Source organism: Amblyraja radiata, chromosome 41 (assembly GCF_010909765.2).
Source record: "Amblyraja radiata isolate CabotCenter1 chromosome 41, sAmbRad1.1.pri, whole genome shotgun sequence".
Lineage (NCBI taxonomy): Eukaryota > Metazoa > Chordata > Chondrichthyes > Rajiformes > Rajidae > Amblyraja > Amblyraja radiata.
This window is the reverse complement of record NC_045996.1, coordinates 10,141,872-10,166,001: the sequence shown is the minus strand read 5'-3', so window position 1 is coordinate 10,166,001 and position 24,130 is coordinate 10,141,872. Positions and strand designations below refer to the sequence as shown.

Sequence of the window (24,130 nt, the reverse complement as noted above, 5' to 3'; positions counted from 1 at the left end):
CGGCACCCGTGATAGGTCGCCGAAATTTTCAACATGTTGAAAACTTAGCAGCGACCAGAAACGACCAGACGTTACGACTCTTTGGAGACCTCTCACCACCATAGGAGACCTCTCACCACCATAGGAGACCTCTCACCACCATAGGAGACCTCTCACCACCATAGGAGACCTCTCACCACCATAGGAGACCTCTCACCACCATAGGAAACCTCTCACCACCATAGGAGACCTCTCACCACCATAGGAGACCTCTCACCATCATAGGAGACCTCTCACCACCATAGGAGACCTCTCACCACCATAGGAGACCTCTCACCACCATAGGAGACCTCTCACCACCATAGGAGACCTCTCACCACCATAGGAGACCTCTCACCACCATAGGAGACCTCTCACCATCATAGGAGGCCTCTCACCACCATAGGAGACCTCTCACCACCATAGGAGACCTCTCACCACCATAGGAGACCTCTCACCATCATAGGAGACCTCTCACCACCATAGGAGACCTCTCACCACCATAGGAGACCTCTCACCACCATAGGAGACCTCTCACCACCATAGGAGACCTCTCACGACCATGTTTCCTAACTGTTCTCATATACAGGAGGAACATCTTGTCGGCTCTGATGCTGGAAATCCCCTCTGTCTATTATCCACTTTGTATTGTGACATCGGTGTCATGGGGACTCACTATATCCAGGGGCTTTGCATTATCTCACAACATTGCACACTGATTTGAGAACTTCAAATAGGACCTGGCTCATTGTTAACCGAGCACAGAGGCGGAAAAGCCATATCTCCAGGAACGTCAGAAATTCATGAGGTTGTGAACTTCATAAGACCAGGGCATATCTGATGCCCATCAATACATCTCGGAGACTGGCTAAATGATGTGGCCAAATCACAGATTCACAAATGGACATAGAGATGGAGATAGAAACACTGATGGAGCCGTGTGAATAGTGGACACACATCTGAGCAACTGAACGACCCTGTCAACAACTAGAGAGCGGTCCTGAGCTACCATCTACCTCATTGGAGGCCCTTGTATTATCTTTAAACAAACTCTACTGGATTTTATCTTGCACCAAGCATCATTACAAATGCAATGCAAGAATTGCATTCTCCTATCTGGGACACATGACAATAAACTCTCTTGCCGGGACGGATTTACGTATAAACTAGACAAGTTTAAGCTTAGGGCCTCGAGATCTAGGGGGGCCTACTCACCTTGCTGCCTCACCGGACCCGTCGAACCTCGCCGCCCCACCGAGGAGGCCAATTCACTGGATGTGTTCAAGAGAGTTAAATATAGTTCTTAGCACTAATGGAATTGAGGCATATGGGAAGAAAGCAGCTTCTCCAGAGATGCTGCCTGACCCGCTGAGTTACTCCAGCACTTTGAGTCTTTTCCCCCCCGTTGAATTACACTCTGTTGACTCATGGTTGACTATCAACAGGGAATATCTTTCTGCCCCCAATCCTCGCAATTGCTCCCAGTCCCAAATCTGGAATTTTCCATCCCACTTCCCCTCCCCCAGGGCCCCAATCCCCGGACTCCCCCATCACAGGTGTATAATCCCCTGTTCCATATCCCAGGGATTAGGCATGGACATGTTGGTCGCATGGGCCAGTTGGGCTGAGGGGCCAATTTCCGTGCTGTTTGACTCTATGATATGATCAGTGCAGAGAGGTAAAGGCTAGTTGAAGAAAAACTAACGGATGCTATTACCAGCATTCACAAGGATAAGATCTGGACGGGCTGAGATAGTGGATGGGACGTGGAGATTCCAGTGGCAGAGTTGGTGCCTTAAAACGCTTCACAAGTCGGGGGCTGTCAGGGGGCCTCATAAGTGAAATAGCTTAGTGCCTCTCTTCATCTTAATCCGGCCATGCTCCCTTGACTTGATTCCATTGATCCAGCCTCTGCACACTGTGGAAGGCTCGATTGTAACCATGTGTAGTCTTTCCGCTGACTGGAGAGCATGCAACAAAGGCTTTTCACTGTACCACCTCGGCACAGAAGGCAATAAACTAAACTGGATGGCGTGTGCGACTTCAAAGGGAACCTGTGGCTGTTGTCCTGTCGATTCCCAGTGGCAAGAGCTCGTGCATTCGGGAGATGCTGGCGGAGTAGTTTAGGGGAGCTCCAAGAGAACTGCAAACCCGTGCCCATGTGAGGACCGACTGGCGTGCAACCGCTAGGAAGGCGGTCAGCAGTGTCGAGGACAATCGCCGAAGCCGACTCGTTAGTGCCAGGGACATGAGAATGGCTGCAAGCCCTAAATCCTCCCCACAGCGATCTTCCTGTGTCTCCACTCTTCCCCCGTGCGTGACTCACACATCAGACCCGTGAGCCACACTCGATCCCACAGGACATGAGGCTGCACAACCATGCCACCACAGACCACCAGTTGGTTAGGGTAGGTGCAACGATTAAGTGGGCTGCTTTGCTCCGTAAGGCGTTCAACTCCTTGAATGTTATTGGAATTGTTATTCAAGGCAAGACCTTGTAAATGTTTAATTTAGTTTAGAGATACAGCGCGGAAACAGGCCCTTCGGCCCACCAGGTGCACGCACGTTAACACTATCCAACATACTAAGATGGTGTTTTATACTAGGGAAACATTTTTTACACATGCGCCAAGCCAATTAGCCTACATACCTGCACGTCTTTGGAGTGTGGGAGGAAACCGAAGATCGCGGAATAAAACCCACGCGGTTACGGGGAGAACGTGCAAACTCCGTGCAGACAGCACCGGGAGTGGGGATCGAACCCGGGTCTCTGGCGCTACAAGGCAGCAACTCTACCGCTGCGCCACCGTCCCGCAGAGTCTGGAGCTGACTGATCCTGGTGTTACCCAAACCTGCCATGGATGACCAGGTCATTATAACACAATGATGTCAAGGTCATCTTGCCCCCTTACTGATCATTGACTGTAGACTGCTTGGGCAGTAATTAGCCAGAATGAATTTGTCCTGCTTTTTGTGAACAAGACATAACAGGCCAATTTTCCAAATTGTTTGGTTGATGTTAGTCTTGTAACTGTGGTGGAACAGCCTGGCTAGGTACACGTCCAGTTTAGTTTAGTTTGGTTTAGAGATACAGCGCGGAAACATGCCCTTTGTCCCACCGAGTCCGCGCCGACCAGCGATCCCCGAATGCTAAAAGCCCTGTCCCAATGTACGAGTTCATTCAAAGAGCTCTCCCACTTCCCAGTTTGCCCTGATTCGAATTCGGAGATTTGCGGTAATGGCTGCTCGTCAGTACTCGGGGCTCTCGTGGACATTTTCCAACAAGTTGAAAAATCTTCACCAGTCTTACCTGCCGATAGCGAGTCTTCCCGACTACCTGCCGTTAGCGTTACGAGCCGCTAAGAGACGTCCCCGAGCTCCGACGTGCCCGCTATGTTCATTCTCCGTGCTTACCACGAGTTTGATTTTTTTAAAACTCGGTAGAGCTCTTGAATGAACTCGTACAGTGGGACAGGGTCCATAACACTATCCTACACACTAGGGGGCAATTTACAATTTTTAACCGAAGCCAATTAATCTACAAACTTGTACGTCTTTGAAGTGTGGAAGGAAACTGGAGCACCCGGGGAAAACCCACGTGGTCACGGGGAGAACGCACACGGGGGCTGGGTGGAACCGAGGTCTCTGGCACTGTGAGGCAGCAACTCTACCGCTGCCCCTGTGACTATTCTTGTGACATGAGTGGAGAACTTTGATCTGTCGGTAGTGAGATTGCTTGGACATGGTATTGTGTTCTGTTTTTGGGTGTTGCCCCTGCACGTAGGCCTCTGTTGAACTTTCTGCAGTTCCTTGCCTCAGTTTAAGTTACACCAAGAGGTGGCCTCAGCCTGCCCTGCCTTCCACGTCGAAGAGAATCACCCTGACACAGTCTCATTGACGTTACAGCAACTTAGCTGCCTAATCTCCTACATGACAACACTGGTCACATCTCAAAACCATCTCATTGTTTGCAAAGTGCTTTGGAATAGTGTGAAATTGTGAAAGGTAGTATCTTACTTAGTGCAAGATTTGTTTTCTCATCGGAGCACGTTGCCAGGCAACACTAGGCTGATAACAAACCAGAAATGATAATTTAAATTATGAGTAAATGCATTGACTTTATGCTCCCAGGCAATAGACATGCTTGAGAGGAACGTTGTCCCAGATAAATCTACTGGCCTATTGTGCAGATGCTGTGAGCATGGCATCTTGCCGGCAGCCTGTACTCATCAAACCATCCAGTCTGTGCTCCAGTTTTCTCTTTCCCATCTCCTATCCATGGCTTGCCTTTAATACTGGGGGCTCTGTCTAGAGTCATGGAGTCATACATACAGCATGGAAATAGGCCCTCCAGCCCAACTTGTCCATGCCAGCAAAGATCCCCCATCTACACTTGTCCCACCTCCCTACATTTGGTCCATATCCCTCCAAACCTATCCTCCCGATGTACATGTCCTAATGTCTCTTAAATATTGTTATGGTATCTGCCTCAACTACCTCCTCTGGCTGCTCGTTCTCAAGCCAAGTCAAGTCAAGTTTATTCGTCACATACACATACGAGATGTGCAGTGAAATGAAATGCAGTTCTATATGCCCACCACCTGCTGTGTGAAAAAGTTGCCCCTCAGCTTCCTATCATTAAATCTTCTCTCTCTCACCTTAAAGCTATGACCTCCGGTTCTTGAATCCCTTCCTCTGGGCAAAAGATTCCATGCATCTTCCCTGTCCATTTCCCTCATGAACTAATACACCTCCACAAGTTCGCCCCTCAGCCTCCTGCGCTCCAAGGAATAAAGTCCTAGCCTGCTTAACCTCTCCCTCACCTTCGATACATCATCTCTCATTGAGGATAAATGGGGATACTGTGGATAGGGTGAGCTGTTTTAAATATCTGGGAGTCCACATCTCTGAGGATATGACATGGACATCACACGACGCAGCACTCGTGAGTAAGGCAAGGCAGCGCCTTTACCACCTCAGGCAATTGAGGAAATTCAGAGTGTCTCCGAGGATCCTCCAGTGCTTCTAATCAGCGGCTGTGGAAAGCATCTTGTCCGGAAATATTACAACCTGGTTTGGGAACTGCTCTGCCCAGGACAAGAAGGCTCTGCAGAGAGTAGTGCGTTCGGCCGAACGCACTATGGGAACTACACTCGCCCCCCTGCAGGAACTATACATCAGGAGGTGCAACTCCAGAGCCAATAAAATCATGGGAGACCCCTTCCACCCCTGCAACGGACTGTTCCAGCTGCTACAGTCAGGCAAACGCCTCCGTTGCCATACGGTGAGAACGGAGAGGTTGAGAAGGAGTTTCTTCCCAAAGGCCATTCGGACTGTAAACTCCTATCTCACCAGGGACTAACTTTACTGAACCATTCTACTGTTGTGTGGTGTTTAAAATTGCAGTTTTTTTCCCTCCGCCCACAATATTTAATATGTAAAGAATATGTGATTCTGTTTGGTTGTTTGTTTGTTTGTCATTTTGCACAAAGTCCGCGAGCATTGCCACTTTCCATTTCACTGCACATCTCGTATGCGTATGTGACGAATAAACTTGACTTGACTTAGCTCTTCCTCCGAGGTACTGCTTAAAACTCTTTGACCAAACTTGGAATCATCAGCAATTATGGAACGAGAAGCATGGTGAACCTTTCAGGACCGAGACTCTTTGTCAGACCTGAAACGTCGACTTTGCTTTTCTCTTCACAGATGCTGCCCATACGTGGTGAATCTTTCCAGCATTCTCTGTTTTTATTTCAGATTTGTGGAATCTGCATTTCGTATATTTTAGATTTAGAATCACCAGTCCTAATAACCTTTATATGAGGCTCGGTCGTGGCATGTTTAGTCTTACTGAGTTCCTGCGACACGGCTTGGCATATTTTATGGGCGCTAAACGCATGTTTTTTTTTAGTCTTTTCCCTTTCATGTCCAGACCGACAGCCTGGACATTTCCGACTCCTCTGCCTCTCATTCATTTGGGTGGAAAATCGGGAATTAATTTCTAAGGGAATGAAAAAACGGGCATGTTTGCCGACTGCTTCTCGAAGTGCTTCTTGTTTATGAGTCGGTCAGCGGCTAGATGGAACGGTGTTATGTCTCGGCAAGCAGCATGCAGGCAGGCAGGCGGCCTCTGGGACCGGCAATCAACACCTACTTATTGCAGGGGCAGGAACAAAGACCACAGCATTTGCCCAGATCCGAGAGATTTTTTTCAGCTTCTTTCATGTCCTTATTGATCTGATCCATGCCCTCTTCAATCCTCTCCAATTGCTCTGAATGAGGAAGATAGTTAGTTTCCACAGACAATGACAACAAGCAAGCAAGGGATCGGTGAACCACCAAACTGACTGGGATCGGGCTGACTCTTGCAAAATGGATAATGGTGCTCAAGGGGAAGATTGAAGCCATTGGACATAAGGTCATAAGGAATAGGATTATGAATTAGGCCATTCGGCCCATCAAGTCTATTCCGCCATTCAATCATGGCTGATCTATCTCTCCCTCCTAACCCCATTCTCCTGGCTTCTCCCCATGACCCCTGACACCCGTACTAATCAAGAATCTATCTATCTCTGCCTTAAAAAATATCTACTGACTTGGCCTCCACAGCCTTAGAAACTTAGAAAATAGGTGCAGGAGTAGGCCATTCGGCCCTTCGAGCCTGCACCGCCACTCAATATGATCATGGCTGATCATCCAAATCAATATCCCATACCTGCCTTCTCTCCATACCCCCTGATCCCTTTAGCCACAAGGGCCACATCTAACTCCCTCTTAAATCTAGCCAATGAACTGGCCTCAACCACCTTCTGTGGCAGAGAATTCCACAGATTCACCACCATCAGACTAAAGAAATGTCCTTCCTAAATTTCATCTCCTTCCTAAATGAGCGACCTTCAATTCTGAGGCTATGACCTCTAGTCCTAGACTCTCCCACTAGTGGAAACATGTATTTCCAATGAGCACCAGTGCCATGCTTTAGCCGACCCCAGTCAGTATGAGATTCTCTCGTCCCTCGGAAGAAACAGACTTGAGTGAACAAAAAAAAGAGAGAAATAGACAGACAAAATAAAACAGCAAGACATAGACGTAGGAATTTCTTACATAACTTTGACTAAACAGACCAAAAACAGGCCCATAAAGTCCCTTTCAAATCCAGCAGCTCAGGGATGAATAGTACGCTGCTATCTCATTATTGCAACTTCTCAACGAGGATGTTTGGTTTCGACAGAGATTGATGTTAGTTCTGGAGTTTTGGTATGAAGTAGGGTTGGCTTCAGAGAACAGATCCTTGGCTTAGACCCATAAAATATTCTTTAACTCCAAGTCGAGATAATTTAAAATGTGACATTTTTTCCATTGTTAAATCAGCCCATCTCATGATGGCGACTTAGGAAGAGTGTTACACATTTGGTAAGGCTCCATTTGGTGAGAGTCTGGCTCTGTTATTTTTTCCATGAATTTTAACGCAAGAGGATAGTGTCCGTCAGTTAACCCCTGTGTGCCTCACTTGCAGAGGTTCACTTGCACCTCCTCCAACCTTATCTACTGTATCCGCTGTTCTAGGTGTCAACTCCTGTATATCGGCGAGACCAAGCGCAGGCTCGGCGATCGTTTCGCCCAACACCTCCGCTCAGTCCGCCTTAACCCATCTGATCTCCCGGTTGCTCAGCACGTCAACTCCCCCTCCCATTCCCAATCTGACCTTTCTATCCTGGGCCTCCTCCATTGTCAGAGTGAGGCCCAGCGCAAATTGGAGGAACATCACTTCATAATTTGCTTGGGCAGCCTGCACCCCAGCGGTATGAACATTGACTTCTCTAACTTCAAATAGCCCTTGCTTTCCCTCTCTCTCCATCCCAGTTCTCCCACCAGTCTTACTGTCTCCGACAACATTCTACCTTTGTCCCGCCCACTCCCCTGACATCAGTCTAAAGAAGGGTCTCGACCCGAAACGTCACCCATTCCTTCTCTCCAGAGATGCTGCCTGTCCCGCTGAGTTACTCCAGCATTTTGTGTCTTCCTTCGATTTAAACCAGCATCTGCAGTTCTTTCCTGCACAAGTTTTGTTTTTCGAGAGATACAGCATGGAAACAGGCTCTTCGGCCCATCGAGTCCATGCTGTCCATTGATCTCCCTTTCATACTTGTTCCATGTTATCCCACATTCTCAGCCACTCCCGACATGCTTGGGGCAATTAACCTAACAACCCGCACGCCTTTGGGATGTGGGAGGAATCCAGAGGAAACTCACACAGTCAACATCTAAGCTTCGCACAGACAGCACCTGAGGATAGGATCGAATTTGGGTGTCTAACGTGAGCTGTGAGGCAGCAGCTCTACACACTACGCCTCTGTGCCACCCAGGTTGAAAGAAATTTGGGAGATATCCCTTCACCTGTAGGGGCTAGAATGTGGATTTTGCTACAAGGTATTTTATTTAATTCACATGTTTAATCAATAATGTTTTATTATTAATGGTTTTTTGTGTCATTCCCAACTGTCACTGAATGTCATGTTGTCACTTGCGGGCGGAGCACCAAGGCAAATTCCTTGTATGTGAATACTTGGCCAATAAACCCATTCATTCAGAGGGACATTGAGATAACTAGCATGGAAGAATTTAACGGGAAGCTTGGAAAACACATGACAAAGGAATATAAAGTTAAATGAAAAGGGATGAGAGGAGGCTTGTGCAGAATTTAAACTAACGGCATGAACTAGCTGAATTAACTGGCTGGTTACAGTAGTTTGAAGTATAGCATAGCTTTGTTGACCACCCAGATGTGGGTCGGGGAATGTTGCCGACTGGCCCGCTGCAGGAGTACGTGCTGAGGGACGCACTGAAGCTCGGCGCAGCCAACGCCAAGGCTCGGTGGGGGAGGACCACAGTCTAGGGTCCTTCCGTTGCTGGACATGGGGGGGCAGAGTGTGGTAGAGACGCCCCTCAAAATAAGGGAAGGGATTCCACGCCAGTGGGTCACATGAGTGGCAAGGGTGGGGGATAAATCTGTGTCATTTGTGTAAGCGGTATTGAATGTATGTACGGCCTCCGAGAATGTTGGATGGACTCTTGCAAGGATCATGTATGTATTGGATATGTTTATTTCTCCGATAAAGTATATTTTGAAATAAAAAATAATAGATGCAACACTGACAATGCATGGAGTGTACTGATGATACTCAAGTGTGTTTAGATGGGTCAAATAGCAAGCAGGTACACACATGGAGATCAGCTACAGTGATTGTTAAAAGTAAATTTGTAATTGTAGATTATTAATTTAATCATTCCCCTAGAGAACTATTGTGGAGTTCATGTTTGTCTGATTGGATTGATCAATGGTCTACCACACAAACTCTTCCATGTACAGCTATTACATTGTTAAGATGAACATTCAGAAACCATGTCCTGTTAATATGTTATTCAGAGGGTTTAAAGATCATAAGATCATAAGCGATAGGAGTAGGATTAGGCCATTCGACCCATCAAAGTCTACTCCACCATTCAAGCATGGCTGGTCTATCTCTCCCTCCTAACCCCATTCTCCTGCCTTCTCCCCATAAACCCGACACCCGTACTAATCAAAAATCTATCTATCTCTGCCTTAAAAATATCCATTGACTTGGTCTCCACAGCCTACTGGGATGTCAGGACTTTCATATGAAGAAAGACTGGATAGACTCGGCTTGTACTCGCTAGAATTTAGAAGATTGAGGGGGGATCTTATAGAAACTTACAAAATTCTTAAGGGGTTGGACAGGCTAGATGCAGGAAGATTATTCCCGATGTTGGGGAAGTCCAGAACAAGGGGTCACAGTTTAAGGATAAGGGGGAAATCTTTTAGGACCGAGATGAGAAAAACATTTTTCACACAGAGAGTGGTGAATCTCTGGAATTCTCTGCCACAGAAGGTAGTTGAGGCCAGTTGATTGTCTATATTTAAGAGGGACTTAGATGTGGCCCTTGTGGCTAAAGGGATCAGGGGGTATGGAGAGAAGGCAGGTACAGGATACTGAGTTGGATGATCAGCCATGATCATATTGAATGGCGGTGCAGGCTCGAAGGGCCGAATGGCCTACTCCTGCACCTAATTTCTATGTTTCGTTGAAGCCTAAGCAAGATGAGTGTGGAGGGACTTGTTGATACTCGAGGTTACTTGTGGTGTGTTGTGTGTATGTCTACACCAATAGGGATACTAATCAGAGCGTTCTAACTAGATGCTTAAACCCAGCTGGACTGGAGGGAGACTGGTGCCTATTTCACCCACTGGCGTTTTCCACGGGATCTTTAGACCTGTACTGTGACTTTAAAGAAGGTTCCTTTCTCCTGGCAGTCTTCCTGCTAAAGGCAATGGGCCACCCGGACTGCCTGGGCCTACGGCACTGGCAGTGTGTGATGAGTTGGCATGGCAGGGAACCCAAGGTATCTTCAGCATCAACAAACTTGGAAAGAGGGAGTTGGAGTTGGGAGTGGTGAATGAAAGGGAAGGTAAATAATATGAGCATCCATGTCTTACTGCTTCCCCGCTGCTTCAGATCCAGGGACTTCCCAGTTTCTTCCCAGCCTTTATTAGGCGACTGAACCGTCCTCTCGCTAGAGAGCGGTTCTGACCTCCCATCTACCTCATTGGAGACCTTCGAACTATCTTTAAGTGGATTTTTCTGGGCTCTATCTTGCACTGAACATTATATCCCTTCATCCTGTATCTGCACTCTGTGCATGACTTATTGTAATAATGTATAATCTTATTGTTGGCTGGAGAACAATAATAACATGACAATAATAAACCAAACTTTCCTCGGGTCTTTTGTTCTTTATATAATTATTTTAAAGATGAGACCCCTCGTTCTTTCTTTACCCCCATCTTTTATACAACTATCCCCCCTCTTACCCAATCTGCCAATTTCTCCGAAATTCCAAGAATTCTGAATATTCTGTTCCCAACCAAAGTCCCTTAAGGGCCTGCGAGGTAATTCAAGAGCTCTCCCGAGTTTAAAAAACAAAATCAAACTCGTGGTAAGCACGGAGCATGTATGTAGCGGGTACGTCGGAGCTCGGGGACGTCTCTTAGCGGCTTGTAACGCTAACGGCAGGCACTCGGGAAACGCGGTCAGCTCGTGAAGACTGGTGAAGATTTTTCAACATGTTGAAAAATGTCCACGAGAGCCCCGAGTACCTACGAGCGGCCATTACCGTAAATCTCCGAGTTCGAATCAGGGCAAACTCGGGAGAACTCTTGGAATGAACTCGTACAGTAGGACAGCCCCTTTACAACCAAGTCTCAAGAACAGCTATAAGATCAACTGTCCAACATTTCATGGACTTGGTCTTTCCTTTGGTGCCTTTATAAACCCCTGTCCCACGGTACGAGTTCATTCCAAGAGTTCTCCCGAGTTTGCCCTGATTCGAACTCGGAGATTTACGGTAATGGCCACTCGTCGGTACTCGGGGATCTCGTGGACATTTTTCATCATTGTTGTCGAAAAATCTTCACGAGTCTTAACGTGCTTACCTGCCGTTAGCGAGTCTTCCCCGAGTACCTGCCGTTAGCGCTAAGAGACGTCCCCGATCTCCGACGTACCCGCTACGCTCATTCTCCGTGCTTACCACGAGTTTGATTTTTTTTTAAACTCGGGAGAGCGCTTGGAATGAACTCGTACCGTGGGACAGGACTTTTACCTCTCTGCCTTATACATTTGTGAACCTCTCTGTTGCTCCTGACAAAGACAGAATCTTTTTACCCAAACAAATTACTTCATTTGCCTCAGGTAGGCAAAAGTGCTGGAGAAACTCATCTATGGAGCGAAGGAAATAGGCAACGTTTCGTCCCGAAACGTTGCCTATTTCCTTCGCTCCATAGATGCTGCCGCACCCGCTGAGTTTCTCCAGCACTTTTGTCTACCTTCGATAATCCAGCATCTGCAGTTCCTTCTTAAACACTTAATTTCTCCTTTTGAACATGGCTTCCCCTGAACCCATCTGTCTGCCCTCTTCATTAGTGTTTACTACTCCTGTTTGAAGATGACATCTGTGAAGTTAGCAGTGTTGCCTGTAGGCAGCGTCACCGAGAATTGCTCAGCAACCACGTAAATAACCCCTTCACCTGGTCTGAAAAATCTCACCCACACCACCCCCTCCCCGGGCAGTTTCCCTTGCAACCGCATGAAATGCTACACTTGTCGCTTTACCTCCCCCCCTCGACTCCATTCAAGGACCCAACCAGTCGTTCCAGGTGCTGCAGAGGTTCACCTGCACCTCCTCCAACCTCATCTATTGCATCCGCTGCTCTAGATGTCAGCTGATCTACATCGGTGAGACCAAGCGTAGGCTTGGCGATTGCTTCGCCCAACACCTCCGCTCGGTTTGGAATAACCAACCTGACCTCCCGGTGGCTCAGCACTTCAACTCCACCTCCCATTCCGAATCCGACCTTTCTGTCCTGGGCCTCCTCCATGGCCAGAGTGAGGACCACTGGAAACTGGAGGAGCAGCACCTCATATTCCGCTTGGGCAGTCTGCACCCCAGCGGCATGAACATTGACTTCTCCAATTTCAGGTAGCCCTTGCTGTCTCCTCCCCTTCTCAGCTCTCCCTCAGCCCCCTGGTTCCTCCTCTTCCTTTCTTCTTCCCCCCCCCCCCCCCCACCCTACATCAGTCCGAAACATTGCCTATTTCCTTCGCTCCATAGATGCTGAGCACCCGCTGAGTTTCTCCATCTACCTCTGAAAAATCAATTGTCCATTTCCTCAACAGAAGCTGCCAGTTTCGCTTATACCTGGTGTTGTCATCTAACACTGACCTGGCTGGCCCACAGGACCTTGGCAACACGTGTTTAGTTCTGTTTTAACCGTGGAGACTGGGGAACTTGAGACAATTATGTCTTGATGACAATTCCATATTACGGTCCAGGAGGTGTTGGCCATCCTTTGAAGGCAGATAAACCTGATAAGGTTATTCCATGGACCTCAAGCCCTTGTGCGGCCTTCTTTCTCTTTCCCTCATCTCCTGTGCCTTGTCCAAGTTCCCATTGTGTGTGTGTGTGTGTCTATGTCTCTCTCTCTCACTCTCTTCTCTGATGTTGGACGATCTACCTAGTAAACAGCAGAGGGAGCTCTACCTGCTTCCTGCCATGATATGGGATAGAGGGCAAGTATTTTTAGCATTTGCCCTGCTCTTTGTTCCTGTACTTGAACTAAATCAGCACAGGCTTGGGACCCACACCAAGCATGTCCTGGCACCTCGAGGAAGGTTTATTTAACCATTGAACTCATTGTTCATCATTTGAGTTTTCACACATGTCGAATTACTCCCTTTGGTCTCAGCAATGTCAAGGTGGCCACTTTTTAACCTGGTCTCATCATCCATTTTCTCCACCCCAGGTATGTAGTGAGTCTCTGAATTTCACTCACCTCCCTGCTCATCCAGCATGACCAGAGTCCTGATCCCGGCATCTTTGCTCTGTTTGAGGTGAGAAGAAAAGAGAACATGAGCGATAAACATAGAAACATAGACAATAGGTGCAGGAGTAGAGGCCATTCGGCCCTTCGAGCCAGTACCGCCATTCAATATGATCATGGCTGATCATCCAACTCAGTATCCCATCCCTGCCTTCTCTCCATACCCCCTGATCCCTTTAGCCACAAAGGCCACATCTAACTCCCTCTTAAATATAGCCAATGAACTGTGGCCTCAACTACCTTCTGTGGCAGAGAATTCCACAGATTCACCACACTCTGTGTAAAAAATGATTTTCTCATCTCGGTCCTAAAAGACTTCCCTCTTATCCTTAAACTGTGACCCCTAGTTCTGGACTTCCCCAACATCGGGAATAATCTTCCTGCATCTAGCCTGTCCAACCCCTTAATAAAATGGGAATTAGTGGATAGGATACCAAAACCGCCTACAAATTGATAATCCAATCCCTTTTGTAATCAGCTTCAGAGATACACCTATAATAAAAATGTCCTGAACTAACACAGATCAATTATAATAATAAAACAATTACATATATGCATTAGTTGTGGAGGTTCAACTCAAATATCATTTAATTTCTTGTAAAGGATTATTAAAGGATCTATCTATCTATCTATCTATCTATCTATCTATCTATCTATCTATCTATCTATCTATCTATCTATCTATCTATCTATCTATCTATCTATCTATCTATCTATCTATCTATCTATCTATCTATCTATCTATCTATCTATCTATCTATCTATCTATCTATCTATCTGCTATACAAATCAGGATAGATTAAGTCTGTTTAGAACATTGGTATGGTGGTGTAGGGGTAGTGTTGCTGCCTTACAGCGCCAGAGACCCGGGTTCGATCCTGACTACGGGTTTGTATGAAGTTTGTACGTTCTCCCTGTGACCTGCGTGGGTTTTCTCCGAGATCTTCGGTTTCCTCCCACACTTCAAAGACGTACAGGTTTGTAGCTTAATTGGCTTGGTGTAACGGTGAAATTGTCCCAGGTGTGTGTGTAGGGTGGTGTTTATGTGCGGGGATCGCTGGTCGGTGCGGACTCGGTGGGCCGAAGGGCCTGTTTCCACGTTGTATCTCTAAACTAAACTAAACATCAGATGATTCTCACCAGCTCGGCTTTCCTCCCACACTCCAAAGATGTACAGGTTTGCAGGTAAAAATAATAAATAGTCCAGAGTGTGTAGGATAGTGCTGGCTGACATGGACTCAGTGGGCCAAAGGTAGACTGAAGAGGGGTCTCAACCCGAAACGTCACCCATTCCTTCTCTCCAGAGATGCTGCCTGTCCCGCTGAGTTACTCCAGCATTTTGTGTCCATCTTCAGTTTAAACCAGCATCTGCAGTTCCTTCATACACAGTGGGCCAAAGAGTCTGTTTGAACGCTGTCTAATATGATCCTACAAGTGTATGATTCAAACAGCATTTTCTGCTTTATTTCAGTGCTTGTGCATTTTGGATTTTGTTTTTTTGTAAAGTATGGTGCTTGCAGTTCTTGCACCTGCAGAGATAAATCCTGCAGTGCTCGTTGCAGGAGTGGCGACACCAGCTCTCCACGTCTCTGCTGCAACACTGCAGGTCTGTGCTGCAATACCGGTGTCTGCCTTTACGCTGAAGAGAGGTGCAGCGGCGTGTGAGACGAGGAGAAATAACTCGCTCAGCCTTGGGGAATTTATACAAAGATTCCAACGCATTTAACAATAACCCTTCAATTCTGCGGCAATGAAAACAATGATGAGCACTGGGCCTGTACTCGCTGGAGTTTAGAAGAATGAGAGGGGCCCCCTCATTGAAACGTACAGAATAGTGAAAGGCTTGGATAGAGCGGATGTGGAGAGGATGTTTCCACTAATGAGAGAGTCTAGGACTAGAGGTCATAGCCTTAGAATTAAAGGACGTTCCTTTAGGAGGGAGATGAGGAGGAATTTCTTTAGTCAGAGAGTGGTGATTCTTTGCCACAGAAGGCTGTGGAGGCCAAGTCAATGGATATTTTTAAGGCAGAGATAGATAGATTCTTGATTAGTACAGGTGTCAGGGGTTATGGGGAGAAGGCAGGAGAATGGGGTTAGGAGGGAGAGATAGATCAGCCATGATTGAATGGCGGAGTAGACTTGATGGGCCGAATGGCCTAATTCTGCTCCCATCACATATGACCTTATGAAAACTTTACAAGGATACTGGGCGATTGTAATATGAGTCTGTAGATCTGCTTCTGTGGCTAGCATGATTGGGCACCATATTTGATAAGCAGCAATTGGAGGGATATGGATTATGTACAGGCAGATGAGATTAGTTTATTTTAGCATCAATATTCAGCGCAAACATGATGGGCTGAAGGGCCTGTTCCTGTGCTGTACTGTTCTATAATCCATGTTGTGATCTACCTGACATGCCGAAGAGGATACTCCTAAACTTCTACAGGTGCACGGTAGAGAGCATTCTGACCGGTTGCATCGTGGCCTGGTTCGGCAACTTGAACGTCCAGGAGCGAAAAAGACCACAAAAAGTTGTGACCACTGCCCAGTCCATCGCCGGCTTTGACCTCCCCACCGTCGAAGGGATCTATCGTAGTCGCTGCCTCAAAAAGGCAGCCAAAATCATCAAGGACCCACACCACCCTGGCCACTCATCTAACCACTGCCATCAGGAAGAAGGTACAGGAGCCTGAAGACTGCAACGTCCAGGTTCAGGAACAGCTACTTCCCCACAGCCATCAGGCTATTAAACACAACGATTAAGCTATGAGCTCTGAACTGCAAAAGACTATATTATTATTTGTTATTTGTACTATATTTGTTATTTATTGAACTTTTTCCCATTATATACAATGTTTACATATGCACATATTCTGTTGTGCTGCAGCAAGTAAGAATTTCATTGTCCTGTCCGGGACATATGACAATAAATGACTCTTGAGTGGCAGAACATGCTGAATGGGGTGGCACGGTGGCACAGCGTCAGAGTTGCCGCCTGACAGCACATTCAGCGCCAGAGTCCCGGGCTGGCTCCCGACTACGGGTGCTGTCTGTCCGGGCTTTGTATGGTCCCACCGTGGGTTTTCTCCAAGATCTTGGGTTTTCCACCCACACTCCAAAGACGTACAGGTTTATAGGTTGTGTTTAAGAAGGAACTGCAGATGCTGGAAAATCGAAGGTACACAAAAATGCTGGAGAAACTCAGCGGGTGCAGCAGCATCTATGGAGCGAAGGAAATAGGCAACGTTTCGGGCCGAAACCCTTCTTCAGACTGATGGGGGGTGGGGGGGGCGGGGAGAAGAAAGGACAAAGGAATAAAGTATATATATCCTTTAAATATATATATACTGAAAATGGCTGGGTTGGACATACAGTGCCATCCTTTAATAAGGACCAGCAATCAGATGCACTCATTTACTGGAAGTATCTTATTTGAATATTTAAACTGCAAATTTCTCAGTTGGTAATCCATCGAGTTCCATTAAGAGGAGCAGTTCTATTGGTGAGAAAATATCTCCCCGAGTTCCTTGGCTGCTTGTGTTCTGCTCATTAATGGGCCCAATGTTTGGAATCCATGAATAAGTAATGATAGATAGCCTAAAACACTGCTCCTTAAGATGTATGCTGCTTGCAAAATAAAATGTAAAAAAATCCAGCAGCATATCTAGCAAGGCTTGCAATTATCCAGCTCCATACCACTGCTCTCACAAGTAATCAAAGTGAATTGCATTTAATTCATTAGCCTGAAGTGCAGTGAGCACTGCCTGAAGGCAAATACATCAATAATTCCATACACAGCAAGATCCTGAAAATAATATCGAGATGACTGAATAGTTGGTCTATTGTTGATTGCCTTAGTTCATTAAGACAGTAATGACATCAGAGAAGGAGGTCCTTCTTTTAAATTGAATGCCGTCTCAAGTTTCTTCATGTGTAAGGAGGAACTGGAGTATTGCGTACAGTTTTGGTCTCCTAATCTGAGGAAGGACATTCTTGCCATAGAGGGAGTCCGGAGAAGGTTCACCAGACTGATTCTTGGGATGTCAGGACTTTCATATGAAGAAAGACTGGATAGACTCGGCTTGTACTCGCTAGAATTTAGAAGATTGAGGGGGGGATCTTATAGAAACTTACAACATTCTTAAGGGGTTGGACAGGCTAGATGCAGGAAGATTGTTCCCGATGTTGGGGAAGTCCAGAACAAGGGGTCACAGTTTAAGGATAAAGGGGAAATCTTTTAGGACTGAGATGAGAAAAACATTTTTTACACAGAGAGTGGTGAATCTCTGGAATTCTCTGCCACATAATGTAGTTGAGGCCAGTTCATTGGCTATATTTAAGAGGGAGTTAGATGTGGCCCTTGTGGCTAAAGGGATCAGGGGGTATGGAGAAAAGCAGGTACAGGATACGGAGTTGGATGATCAGCCATGATCATATTGAATGGCGGTGCAGGCTCGAAGGGCCGAATGCCCTACTCCTGTACCTATTTTCTATGTTTCTATGCTGGCTTAAACCGAAGATAGACACAAAGCGCTGGAGTAACTCAGCGGGACAGGCAGCATCTCTGGAGAGAAGGAGGAAGTGATGTTTCGGTTCGAGACCCTTCTTCAGACTGAGTTTGTACGTTCTACCTGGGACCATTTACAATTATACCAAAACAATTAGCCTACAAACCTGTACGTCTTTGGAGTGTGGGAGGAAACCGGGGCACCCGGAGAAAACCCACGAGGTCATGGCGAGAGGGTACAAACTCCATACAGACAGCACCCGTAGTCGGGATCGAACCCGGATCTCTGACGCTGTAAGGATACAACTCTACCCCTGCTCCACCAGGTTCGATCCTGACTACGGGTGCTGTCTGTACAGAGTTTGTACGTTCTCCCCATGACCTGTGTGGGCTTTCTCCGAGATCTTCGGTTTCCTCCCACACTCCAAAGACAGAGAGGTTTGTAGGCTAATTGACCTGGTATAAATGTGAAATTGTCCCTAGTGTGTGTAGGATGGTGTATGTGCGAGGGGATCGCTGGTAGGTGCGGACCTGGTGGGCCAAAGGGCCTGTTTCCACGCTGTATCTCATCTTCTTGCGTATGGCGTGCACAGCCTAAAGTTGTAAGACAACTTGTTCTGTTTGATGGTACACAAAATTGCTGGGGAAACTCAGCGGGTGCAGCAGCATCTATGGAGCGAAGGAAATAGGCGACGTTTCGGGCCGAAACGTCGCCTATTTCCTTCGCTCCATAGATGCTGCTGCACCCGCTGAGTTTCCCCAGCAATTTTGTGTACCTTCGATATTCCAGCATCTGCAGTTCCCTTTTGAACACTTGTTCTGTTTGATCTTCTGTTTGTGCGCGCCAGGTTGATTGCATTGGTTGAAACAGGGTGGACCACGTGAAGGTTGCAATCTCCCACCACGCTGTATCTCTAAACTAAAGTAACTCAGTAACTCAGAGTAACTCAGCGGAGGCATCTCCGGAGAAAATAATGGGTGGCATTTCTGGTCGGAACCCCCTCCGGGTTTGGCACCTGAACTGGGGGGGGTCTGGAGCTAGAGTTGGAAGCCCCAAGGCACAAGATGGAGGCGCAGGCAAGAGCGGAGGAAACACATGTGGCTGTGGCAACAAGTCCGGGATAAAACATGGTCTTAGAGCCGAAGGGCAATAGGAATGACAGAGGGGGAGCAATGAGAGAGGGGGTCTCACAGAAGTCAGAGAGAGGAGAACTTCTTCAAACCAGGATAGATACAAAACGCTGGAGTAACTCAGCGGGACAGGCAGCATCTCTGGAGAGAAGGAATGGGTGGCATTTCGGGTCGAGACCCTTCTTCAGACCTCTTCAAAGTAGGCATACCCTGAAGAGATTTCACAGCAGATCATCCCTGGAGAACACGAATAGGTGATGTTTCAGGCCAGGATCCTTCTTCAGACTGAATAGACAACAGGTGCAGGAGTAGGCCATTCGGCCCTTCAAGCCAGCACCGCCATTCAATGTGATCATGGCTGATCATCCCCACAATCAGTACCCCGTTCGTGCCTTCTCCCCATATCCCCTGACTCCACTATCTTTAAGAGCCCTATCTAGCTCTCTCTTGAAAGTATCCAGAGAACCAGCCTCTGAGGCAGAGAATTCCACAGACTCACAACTCTCTGCGTGACAAGGAGGGTCCCAACCCGAAACGTCACAATCCATATTCTCCAGGGGTGCTGCATGACCCGCTAAGTTGACCAGTATTCTGCTTTTTATTTCTGTAAACCAGCATCTGCAGTTCTATGTTTCTACCAGTGAGTACCAGATCTGGTGAAATTCAATATTGAGTCCCAGGAGCTGTGACGTGCCCCGCTGGGGATTAGTGCCTTGAACGTCCGCTGGGCTTTGCTGGAACTCTATAGGAAGTTGAAGACAAAGTGGTCACAGTGGGGGAGGGATGGAGAGTTAATGTGACAAGCAAATGGAATCTCAGGCATAGCCTTGCAGAATGAACACAGTTCCCTTCATTCAGTAGTCACTGTCACACTCTGTGGATGTCAAGAGTCTTTCCTCTTTCGTTTTACTAATTGTGCTGCACATGTTTGTATTGAAAGAGGGATTTGCGGAATAATTTTGATGCATTGAAGGGGGCAACTCACGGGCCAGAAGATCGGTGAGAATCACGTAATCACAGCAATCTCGTTAATTGCAGATCACAAAATCAGTGGGGGCTTTTGGACTCAAAAGTAAACACAATCTGGCTGCCTCTGTAAGGTTCTGCGGTGGAGCTGGAAGCTAAAACCTATTGAAGCGTGATGCTTCAGCTGACTGTGAACCTGCCCAGCAGTCCCTGCAGGCTCTATGCAGCGATAAATGGATAAGGAAAACACAATGCAGTCTTGCAGACTCTGGACAGCATCGAGTATACTCTGCAAGCCTTGTAACTAGCCGTTGCCCAGGAGATCAAAGTTCATAGAGTGTCGGGGCAGAATTAGGCCTAATTCAAGTCTACTCTGCCGTTCAATAGCAGTCACGGTCCGTGGCGCAGCGGTAGAGTTGCTGCCTTACAGCAAAAATGCAGCGCCGGAGACCCGGGTTCGATCCCGACTACGGGTGCTGTCTGTATGGAGTTTGTACGTTCTCCCCGTGACCTGCGTGGGTTTTCTCCGAGATCTTCGGTTTCCTCCCACACTCCCAAAGACGTGCAGGTTTGTAGGTAAATTGGCTTGATAAAAATGTAGAATTGTCAAAGTTGGCGATATGCAGAGTACTGCCCTGCCGACTACAACATTCAGAAGGTTCAATCATGGCTGATCTATCTTTCCCTCTCTATCCCTTTCTCCTGCCTTCTCCCCATAACGTCTGACACCCATACTAATCATGAATCAACCAATCTCAACCTAAAAATATTTCAATGAAGTTTCCTCCACAGTCGTCTGTGGCAATGAATTCCACAGATTCACCACCCTCTGACTAAAGAAATTCCTCCTCATCTCCTTTCTAAAGGTACGTCCTTTTGTTCTGAAGCTGTGGCCTCTATGGTCCTAGACTCTCCCACTAGTGGAAACATCCTCTCCACATTCCCTCTCTCCAGGCCTTTCACTAATCGGTACGTTTCAATGAAGTCCCCCCCCTCATCCTTCTAAACTCCAGCGAGTACAGGCCCAGTGTCTTCAAATGCTTCTCATATGTTAAGGTGATCATTCCTTGGATCATGTTATACTGCCAGCATCTTCTCACTAGAAATGACAATGTCCTAACCTGAATGGAATCTTGTGCGCTTGTATCTGAATCTTGTCTGATTATCTACAGCTGAAGATGTACAGCTTGCAAGAGTGCACCACCAGTCCCAATGCCATTAATACTCTACTCTCTAGACAGTCCACATTTGTAGAGGAGCGACGAAAATAGATTCTGATTACAAGGTTTCATGACAACAACTAATTCTTATGCAAAACCTGTCCGTTCGTTCGATGCAGCGGTAGAGTTGCAACCTTACAGCGTCAGAGATCCGGGTTCGATCCTGACTACGTCTGCATGGAGTTTGCCCCCTCTCGCCATGACCGCGTGGGTTTTCTCTGGGTGCCCCGGTTCCCTCCCACACTCCAAAGACGTACAGGTTTGTAGGCTAATTCCTGGGATACCAGACAGATTCCTGGGATGGCAGGACTTTCATATGAAGAAAGACTGGATAGACTCGGCTTGTACTCGCTAGAATTCAGAAGATCGAGGGGGGATCTTGTAGAAACTTACAAAATTCTTAAGGGGTTGGACAGGCTAGATGCAGGAAGGTTGTTCCCGATGTTGGGGAAGTCCAGAACAAGGGGTCACAGTTTAAGGATAAGGGGAAAATCTTCTAGGACCGAGATGAGAAAAACATTTTTAACACAGAGAGTGGTGAATCTGTGGAATTCTCTGTCACAGAAGCTAGCTGAGGCCACAGTTCATTGGCTATATTTAAGAGGGAGTTAGATGTGGCCCTTGTGGCTAAAGGTATCAGGGGGTATGGAGAGAATGCAGGGATGGGATACCGAGTTGGATGATCAGCCATGATCATATTGAATGGCGGTGCAGGCTCGAAGGGCCGAATGGCCTACTCCTGCACCTATGTTCTATGTTTCTATGTTTCTAATTGGTTTGGTACAATTGTAAATTGTCCCTGGTGCGAGTAGGATAGTGGCAGTGTGATTGCTGGTCTCCAAACTAAACAAAACGTGTTGCACACAATACTACAGGTGCGGTCTCACAACTGCAGTAGGACATCCTTCTATTTAAAGTCACGGGGATTAAGTGGACACGTTCTGTTCACCCTCTTTGCTTCTCGACAGCGCTGACATTTCAAGTTAGGAATAAACAAAATGGCAGTCTTCACTCGCGGCTCACACACCATCCCGTGTCACGCTGCAGAACATTAACTAATCACTATGCCCATCTGCCACTAACTCCTTGCTTTCACCACCTCAGCAGAGTGTTGAGATGGGGGTGAGTAAAATATTCATGAACCTTTCAGGATCACAAGTAGACTAATAACCGCAAGTCAATGTTTTCTCTGGGCGTTCTCTGCAGCACAGGGACTCACGCCTTCAGCTTTTAGCAACCAGCCGGCTATATTTAACCGTGTTCAAAAGGGAACTGCAGATGCTGGAATATCGAAGGTACACAAAATTGCTGGGGAAACTCAGCGGGTGCAGCAGCATCTATGGAGCGAAGGAAATAGGCGACGTTTCGGGCCGAAACGTCGCCTATTTCCTTCGCTCCATAGATGCTGCTGCACCCGCTGAGTTTCCCCAGCAATTTTGTGTACCGGCTATATTTAACCCATTGTCAATCATAAAACTGCAAGGGCTGAGAATTTGAGAGAAAAATTAAAAATACTGGAAACACTCAGCAAGTCAGGCAGCATCTGCGGAAAGTGAAACGGTCTGGGACATTTCCACCCTGGGACAAAGGTTCTGGCTGTCTACCCTATCTGTGCATCATAATTTTAGTTTAGTTTAGAGATATAGTGTGGAAACAGGTCCTTCGGCCCACCGAGTCCGCACCGACCAGCGATCCCCGCACACCAATAGCCCTGTCGCACGGTACGAGTTCATTCCAAGAGCTCTCCCGAGTTTAAAAAAAATCAAACTCGTGGTAAGCCCGGAGAATGAACGTAGCGGGTACGTCGGAGCTCGGGCACGTCTCTTACCGGCTCGAATCGCGAACAGCAGGTACTCGGGAAGACTCGCTGATGGCAGGTAAGCACGGGAAGACTCGTGAAGATTTTTCAACATGTTGAAAAATGTCTACGAGATCATAGAGTACCTACGAGCGGCCATTACCGTAAATCTCCGAGTTCGAATCAGGGCAAACTCGGGGAGAGCTCTTGGAATGAACTCGTACCGTGGGACAGGGGTTTAACACTATCCTACGCACACTGGGGACAATTTAAGGGCCTATCCCACTTAGGTGATTTTTAGGCGACTGCCGGCAACTAGGCTGCTCCTGACGTAGGTGCTGTCGTAGGTTGTCGCCAGGATAGCATAGATTGTCGTGTTTAAGAGGGAACTGCAGATGCTGGAAAATCGAAGGTGGACAAAAATGCTGGAGAAAATCAGCGGGTGCAGCAGCATCTATGGAGCGAAGGAAATAGGCAACGTTTCCGGCCGAAACCCTTCTTCAGACGGAATGAACTCGTACCGTGGCGTAGATTGTCGCCAGGTGTCGTAAGTTGTTCCATTGTCCTAGTCGCCGGCAGTGACCTAAAAAATCACCTAGGTGGGACAGGCCCATTAGCCCAGTCGACGGTTTTTCGGCAACCTGCTACGACCATGGCAGTTGCCGGCAGTCGCCTAAAAAAATCTCCTCGTGGGACAGGCCCTTTACATTTATACCAAGCCAATTAACATACAAACCTGTACATCTGTGGAGTGTGGGCGGAAACCGAAGATCTCGGAGAAAACGCACGCGGTCACGGGGAGAACGTACAAACTCCGTACAGACAGCGCCCGTCGGTGGGATCGAACCCGGGTCTCTGGCTCTGCAAGCGCTGTAAGGCAGCAACTCTACCGCTGCGCCACCTTAATGATCCAACAGCCTCCTTTACTGAGTGTGTATGTTATAAAATATTGATTCATTCAGTGAATTACTAAAAATGAAGTGCCTCGCGATGATCAATCAAACACAAGCCTTTCTTCCTTCCTGTCG

The 24,130-nt window shown here is 47.3% G+C and overlaps 1 protein-coding gene across 1 annotated transcript in view; it reads right to left on the bottom strand.

Moving 5' to 3' along the window:
• LOC116967708 (synaptosomal-associated protein 25) overlaps positions 1 to 24,130 on the bottom strand; it is a 61,088-nt gene that overhangs the window by 8,645 nt on the left and 28,313 nt on the right. Inside the window, exons 4-5 of the mRNA XM_033014309.1 lie at positions 13,430 to 13,478; positions 6,176 to 6,293 (exon numbers count right to left, since the gene is read on the bottom strand). Of these exons, the coding sequence (XP_032870200.1) occupies positions 6,176 to 6,293; positions 13,430 to 13,478 (167 nt within the window). The remainder of the gene's footprint in view (positions 1 to 6,175; positions 6,294 to 13,429; positions 13,479 to 24,130) is intronic.